The sequence below is a fragment of the Cebus imitator genome, unplaced genomic scaffold (genome assembly GCF_001604975.1).
Source record: "Cebus imitator isolate Cc_AM_T3 unplaced genomic scaffold, Cebus_imitator-1.0 Scaffold56, whole genome shotgun sequence".
Classification (NCBI taxonomy): domain Eukaryota; kingdom Metazoa; phylum Chordata; class Mammalia; order Primates; family Cebidae; genus Cebus; species Cebus imitator.
This window is the reverse complement of record NW_016107371.1, coordinates 8,259,339-8,267,386: the sequence shown is the minus strand read 5'-3', so window position 1 is coordinate 8,267,386 and position 8,048 is coordinate 8,259,339. Positions and strand designations below refer to the sequence as shown.

Below are 8,048 nucleotides of genomic sequence, written 5' to 3'. Positions count from 1 at the left end.
TTAACCTCTGACTGTTTCCTCACTAGCAGCATGCTAGCCCAGACTCCAGGAAATAACTGGTTATGCCAGAGGGTTCCAGAGGTGGGAGCCCCAGTCAATGGTACATGCCCCAATCAATGAGATGAGGGAGATTGTATGTGGCCTGCTCAAGAGGAGGACCACAGTCAGCGAAACTGCTTCAGCCTTCCCCAAATGTGAAAGGAACCTAGAAGCAAGTGAGTAAACCTATGAAGGTATTCCTCTTGCAGCTGATGTTTACCTTTGGGTGAAAATTAGTCATACTTGTTAATTTCTGACCTTCCGCCTGGGATTCTCCCTTAGTTCTATAAGATTTTCTCGGCCTGCGGTCTGGGCCCGGCAGCCGTGCGGGAGCCATGGTGGCCTTGGAGGTGGCGGTGGGCTGGCAGCGGGTACCCGGGCCGTCCCGGCAGCCACAAGAGGAGCAGCCGCAGCCGCCTTGGGCCCGTAGGTGCCGCCGGGACCCCAACTGAGGGGCGGCCGGCCTCGACCCACAGGGGCGACGCAGCAGTCCGCGGCCCCAGCGCTACCGGCGGGGGAAGCTGATCAGCTGTTGGAGAGCCAACTGCCCAGGCGCGCGGACCAGCGTCCTGCGCGCGGACCAGCGACCTGCGCGCGGACCAGCGACCCGCGCGCGGACCAGCGACCTGCGCGCCGTGCGCGGGAGCGGCAAGATCCTGCCCAAGAGCCCCGGGCTCAACAGACACCTGGCCAAGAGCCACCGCCTGCAGGATGGCATAGTCAATCCAACAATAAGAAAAGATTTGAAAACTGTACCGAAATTCTACTGATGTCCAATCGAAGGCTGCCCCAGAGGCCCTGACAGACCATTTTCTCAATTTTCTCCCATAAAACAGCACTTTATGAAAATGCATGCTGAGAAGAAGCACAAATGTAGTAAGTGCAGCAATTCATATGGCACAAAATGGGACTTCAAAAGGCACGCAGAGGACTGTGTCAACATCATCCGGTGCACATGTGGCTGTCCCTACGCCAGTAGAACAGCAATGCAGTCTCACATCTACCGAATTGGCCACGAGATCCCTGTAGAACACAGGGATCCACCTAGTTTAAAAAAAAAGGAAAATGGAAAATTGCTTGCAAAACCAGAAGGTATCCAATAAGACCACTGAATCACTGAACAACCAGCCAGTCCGTAGATTAGACACTCAAGAACTAGAAGCTTCAGAAATAAAGCTAGAACCATCTTTTGAAGACTCCTGTGGCTCTAACACTGAAAAGCAGACCTCTTACAACACTGCCAAGATATCCTCAGAAGTGGCTTTGGTTAAACTACCAGTGATGCAGTTTTCTCTTATGCTGGTCTTTGTGCCTACAGCCGACTCCTCAGCCCAGCCCTTGGTGGTAGGTGTCCAGCAGGGCTCTGCCACAGGGGCTGTGCACTTGCTGCCCTTGTCGGTAGGAACTCTGATCCTTGGCCTAGATTCAGAGGGTTGCTCTCTAAAGGAGAGCCTACCTCTTTTCAAAACTGCAAATCCTGTTGCTGTTGAGCCCATAAGTACAGGTGTTCAAGTGAACTTGTATAAAAGTCCGTCTGCTGCTTTACAAGAACTAGGGAACACATGTCAAAAGAACAGCATTTCTTCCATCAGTGTGCAGACAGATCTGTCTTATGCCTCACAAAACAACTTTATACCTTCTGCACAGTGGGCCGGCACTGATTCCTCTGTGTCATCTTGTTCTCAAACAGATTTGTCGTTTGATTCTCAAGTGTCTCTTCCCATTAGTGTTCACACTCAGACATTTTTGCCCAGCTCTAAGGTAAATTCATCTATAGCTGCTCAGACTGATACATTTATTGACACCTGTTACCAGTCAGGTGGGGTCTCCAGAGAAACTCAAACCAGTGGGATACAAAGTCCAACAGAAGACCACGTACAGATGGACCAAGCTGCAATGTGTGGAGACATTTTTGAGAGTGTTCATTCATCATATAATGTTGTTACAGGTAACATTATAAGTAACAGTTTAGTAGCAGAGACAGTAACTCATAGTTTGTTACCTCAGAATGACCCTAAGACTTTAAATCAAGATACTGAGAAATCTGCACCAATTATAAACTTCAGTGCACAGAATAGTATGCTTCCTTCACAGAACATGACAGATAATCAGACCAAAACCATGGATTTATTAAGTGATTTTGAAAACATCTTGTCAAGTAATCTACCTGCTCAGACATTGGATCATCATAGTCTTTTGTCTGATACAAATGCTGGACCTGACACCCAGCTCCCATCTGGCCCAGCCCAGAATCCTGGAATCGATTTTGACATTGAAGAGTTCTTTTCAGCCTCAAATATCCAGACTCAAACTGAAGAGAGTGAACTTAGCACCATGAACACTGAGCCAGTCTTGGAGTCACTGGACATAGAGACTCAAACGGACTTCCTACTTGCAGATACCTCTGCTCAGTCCTATGGGTGTAGGGGAAATTCTAACTTCTTAGGCCTTGAGATGTTTGATGCACAGACACAGACAGACTTAAATTTTTTCTTAGACCGTAGCCCTCATCTGCCTCTGGGAAGTATTCTGAAACACTCCAGCTTTTTCATGAGTACTGATTCATCTGACACAGAGACTCAAACTGAAGGAATCTCCACTGCTAAAACTATACCTGCTCTAGAAAGCAAAGTTCAGTTGAACAGTACAGAAACAGACCATGAGTTCTGCGTTTGAAACCCTGGGGAACTTGTTCTTCGCCAGCAATGAAACTCAAACAGTGATGGCCGACTTTCTTCTGGCTGATTTGGCATGGAAGATGATGGAGTCTCAGTTCAGCTCTGTAGAAACCCAGACCTCTGCTGAACCACACACAGCCTCACAGACAAGGAGCGAGTCTCTGAGTTGACCACTCCCAGATTCCCTAGCACTGTGCACACATTCGGGTGCATCTACCACACAGGGTCATTCTAAGGGTACGTTTCAATTATTGCTGTTGGGTGTATTTATCCTACAATAAAGCTAGGTCTGAAGCAAATATGAAAATCCTGTCCTCCACTGTCCTGTACTTCCTGACCTGGGTGGCCGTGCAGTGAGATCTAAGCAAGGTAGAGGGGTCCAAGAAAGCCTTGTTTTCTATTGATAAAGGATGCCATATGTGGCTTACCTGCCTTTTCCCCTCTTGTCACCTGGACTGCTGATATATGGCTGGCACTGCAGCTTGTGACCATGGTGGGAGGAGCCCAAGGATGAGGGCAGCATTACAAGATGGCAGACGGAAAGAGAAAGTACCTGGGTGCCCATGTGACATCTTGGAACTGCTGAACTAAGACAAAGAACCACCTACTTCTGGATATTTGATTATGTCAAAGGGAAATTGTTTAAGTCATTGTAAATTGGGTTTTCTGCTATGAGCTTCAGAACACATATCTGATAATTTAATAATCCTTTGCCTACACTGAATCACCTGCAGTTGACACCCCAAAGATTTTGCAGCATCCTAAATCAGTAGTGATGTCAGAATCACTACTCTAGAAAACTCTGGAAATAATTCCTCCAATATGCACTACTCAGCTGGGTGGAACCACCCATATTCTCTCCAGAACACTCTGTTTTGAATGCTTATTTAACTTTATGAATACATCATGATCTGTTGATTATTGTACTTTGACACCTCTTTAGGTGCCTTCTTAGGAAGACAGTTGGACAGTACTTATGTGGCACAGAACTCTAAATTGCTAAGCCCAAAATTTTCTGTAGAACACCATGTCACCAATGTTCTTTTGTCAGGCAGCACCAGTGACACAGAGGAAACGAAAGCAAATCTATTAACTATGTTACTATGACCACTTCAAGCTAATTATTTAAGTGAAGTGGTTTTGCCTTAATTATGGAACATTTTTCAATTAAATTGCATTTGACTACTCATAACTTTTGTTCAAGGAGCACTTCATATTCCAACATCTCTAATCAGCACAAAGCGCTTCAACAAATACTTAATCCAGTTAAATGGAAATGAAAACCATAATGCGTGACATTTCTCCTGCTAAGGGAAATCTCTGGCCATTATGTCTGTGTGAGATGAGGGTTTAAAAATAAAGAGCAGCTTCACTATCCACTTAGAGTATTTCTAGGAGTATGGAAATGGAGCCCAAATTATATTTGTTCTTCAAAACCCCCAAAAAATCCTTGAAAGCATCCTTGTACCAAAATATAAAATAATGGGCATCATAGTACAATTGATTTAGTCTCTACACAGCTAGCAGAAAACACAATAAGGACTTTAAGAGACAATTTGCCATCTAATATGGAATTTATTTTATCCAGAAAATAGGTCACTTGCTATCGTTTTATGGAAAAGGATTAGTTGGAGCTTAGCAACTGCTTTTTCATTTAGTGCCTGACTTGCAACAGGCCATGTGCTGGGCATTGGGCCTACATCAACAGCAGGAGAGACACTGTTGCTACTATCCTGGACTTGATGATCAAAAAAGAAAGAGCAAGGGTTGGTGCTGACAAGATCAAGATGAGCCCTTGGAACAGAGAGGTTAAGAGTTGAGACTTTATTTTTAGGACAAAGAGAAATCACTAGAAGTTTTCACCGCAGTCTTGGTGTCATGTTTGCATTATAAAACTGTCTCCGCTGGGCGTGGTGGCTCACACCTGTAATCCCAGAACTTTGGGAGGCCAAGGCAGGTGAATTACAGGTATTGATCGACTTACCACCCATGCAACTTTAGGACCACAATCGCTAGCCACGACTGCTCCGTGTCTGGCAGCGCAAACATTGCCCAGCTGGGCGTACGACAGTGCGGGCCAGCTTCCGGCAGCACTACCGTCTCCGCGTGCGCCATTTCAACTGTACATATAGCCTACTCAACTTACAACCAAATTGTGTTACGACCGGTCTGCGGTCCTGACTGTGGTTGTAAGTCGAGCACTCGCTGTACAAGGTTAGTAGATCTAGATGATACTGGCCAACATGGTGAAACCCTATCTCTACTAAAAATTCAAATATTAGCTAGGCGTGGTGGCACACACTTGTAATCCCAGCTACTTGGGAGGCTGAGGCAGGAGAATCACCTGACCCCAGAAGGCGGAGTTTGCAGTGAGCAGGCCACTGCACTACAGCCTGGGTAACAGAGCAAGACTCCGTCTCAAAAACAAAACAAAACAAAACAAAAACTGTCTCTCTGGTTGCACAGTGGAGACTGATTGAAGAATAAGCAAGACTGAAAGCCAGGAATGCAGTCAACAGGACAAGAGGGGAAGCAGGAGTGGGAAGGGTACAGAGGTAGGGGCGGTGAGGAGGAGGAAATGAGCTGGCTTGGAGAGAGGGTTAGGAAGCAGGCTGGAAAGGACTTGGTGAATTATTGGACACTGGCTTAGAATGATTATGATTCACTGGGTCTGAGTTAGTGCCCAGGAAGCTAACTATCTTTAGGAAATGTGAGTCAAGAGTTCTTGGAGAACACAGCATTTTCTTCATCTTCATTTCATGATTGAGAACTGGAGAGCTAAAGCTGGTGAATGGCGCTGCCTAGGTCACTTGGCCTGAAAATGTGGCTTCTCTTTTGGCACTTCATTTGTTTCTATTTGGGTATTCTCCCGGGTCTCTTCTCACTCCAGTAAACCTCTGGGGAAAGTAGGGGTGATGGATTTGTCATACAGGGTACCAGGCAGACAGCCTTTGAAGGAAACCTCATAGGGTCAGTGTGTTAACACCTCAAGGGATTAACATTTGAGGGTCTGCCCTCAGGTCAGATTCTGGGCTAGATGGTATATATTCTCTCATTTAAAATGAAATATTATCATTCTCCTATTCTGATGAGAAAAACTGAGATTCAGAGAGGTTAAGTAATCTTTCTGAAGTTACATGGTTAGTAGTTTATGGAATCCAAATTCAGATCCACCTGGTTCTGAATGACATGCACTGCCTTACCCTGCTGCCTGACATCTTTTGTGAGCCACAGTCATAGTGGTGGTGTGACTGACAGGGCTATTTTTTTTTTTTTTTGAGACAGAGTCTTGCTCTGTTGCCCAGGCTAGAGTGCAGCGGCACAATCAGCTCACTGCAACCTCCACCTTCCAGGTTCAAGCAATTCTCCTACCTCAGCCTCCTGAGTAGCTAGCTTTACAGGCACGCACCACCATGCCCAGCTAATTTTTGCATTTTTAGTAGAAACAGGGTTTCACCCCATTGGCCAAGCTGGTCTCGATCTCCTGACCTCAGGCGATCTACCTGCCTAGGCCTCTCAAAGTGCTGGGGTTACAGGCATGAGCCAACACATCTTTTTTTTTTTTCTGTCTTAAAACTACGAGATGGCATGTGACAACTCAGTTCAACCAAATTCCCATCTTAAGCCTATGACCTGTGATCTCGCCCTATTGATGAGCACATCAATTAATACATGCTGAAATTTAATACTCTAGTCAATCCTTGGCTAGCACTGTAGATCTGACCTTAACACCCACACAAAATATGGAGGGCTTCTCCACTGTCAGATGCAAATGAAATCCAGCTGCCTATGACTTCAACCCCAGGCCAGATGTGTTAAATGGTAAGTTTCCTGCCCAGCATATCTTTTCCACAATTTTGTTTTTAAAATGCAGGCTGCAACCCGTTAGTAATCCCAAATTTATTAATGATTTCCATTTAGTGGATCATGACAGCCTTTTAAAATATTGGAATAGAATAGACTAGAATAGAACAGAAGAGAAAATATCAGAATGTATCCCATTTGATAAAGGGTGTTATTTTGTGAAACTTACTTTTAGTTATGATTGCCTATAATGATAAAAGTACATATCTTTTACACCGGGTTGTGGTCAAAAAAATTGAAAACTGCAGCTTTGGAGAGCTCTCTCATACCTTCCTTTATGGTTCCTGAAAGAGAAGCTCCAACTGCCTATGAGAGAAAGTTAACTTGCCAACGAAGAAATACCAAGAGAAAGAAGTGGGAGGCGGAGTGTTCAGACAGGAAAACAGCACACAATAAAGGGAGACATTCTGGTGAACAAGGCATCCGAGGCCAGTGTGCTCAGAGCGACCCTACCATGTGCAGTAAATTATTTAGCTGTGTCAGCTTTACTGTTGTCCCACACCTCAGAGGTGCCTTATGGATACTGCTTTACTGCCTTGTGGGTATTCAGCTTGTGCTCTCTGGAGACTAAACAGTCCAGTTTTCTGAATGCTGCAGCATGAAAAAAAGTGTGTGTGTGTGTGTGTGTGTGCATGTGTGTGTGGCTTTTTCAACTTTTCATCATGGAAAAACGTTAAATATATACAAAAGTCATCAGGACAGTTTAATTAAACCCCATGTGGTATCACCCAGCTTCAGCAATTACCAGGTCAAAGCAATTACCAGGTCAATTACCAGGTCAAAGCAATTATCAGCTTTAGCAATTACCAGGTCATGGCCAATCTGGTTTCATCCATTCATGACCCACTCCCCAGATACTGCATCGCTTTATCCATAAATATTTCAGTGTGTACTCACAGAGGTGGTTTTTGAACATTTATCTCTTCTAGGGTCCCCCAAATCTCAGCATGGGAGCAATTCCCCACATGCTACAGCTGAAGAGGGCTGCATTCCCTGAGACTCTAAGCTTTGCCCAAACACAAGAATAGGCAGTCAGGACCCATACAAAGCAGGACAGATGGCTTCTGTTCCCACCTAACCAAAGACCCCAAAGAGGCAATCTGACCATATATCCCAAGACATCCCCCAAGGGGGAAAAAGGGGGAGCAAGGGCTTGATGAAAAGAAGCAGAACAGGATAGACGTAAATAAAGAGCTTGCCGTCACCATGGCCGACCACCAGCCGGAGACTGCCAGGTCCAATGCTGCCAACTCATAAGTAAAGCAACAGAGGCCAGGCAGATAAAGTGATTTGGAATAAAGGCCAAAGACAGCTGTTGATCCTCAGTCATTTCTCATTCAATGTCAGGAGAGGTTGAGTCTTTGGAGGGGTGGCCTGCTCTGCAGGAAGGAAAACAGGGTTCACCCTGGTGCCAACTGCAACCACGGAATGTCTTCTAAACTGACATTCTGGATCTTCATTTTTCCT

At 45.3% G+C, this 8,048-nt stretch overlaps 1 protein-coding gene across 1 annotated transcript; it reads left to right on the top strand.

Annotated features, from left to right (window-relative positions):
* Window positions 1-711: 711 nt before the first annotated feature.
* LOC108304625 (ATM interactor-like) lies at window positions 712-7,838 on the top strand. The gene is given in 5 exon segments (XM_037738717.1): window positions 712-1,091; window positions 1,093-2,690; window positions 2,692-2,874; window positions 4,719-4,931; window positions 7,712-7,838. Coding segments are annotated over 5 exon segments (2,331 nt in total). The 5' UTR covers window positions 712-881.
* The last annotated feature ends 210 nt before the right edge of the window (window positions 7,839-8,048 follow it).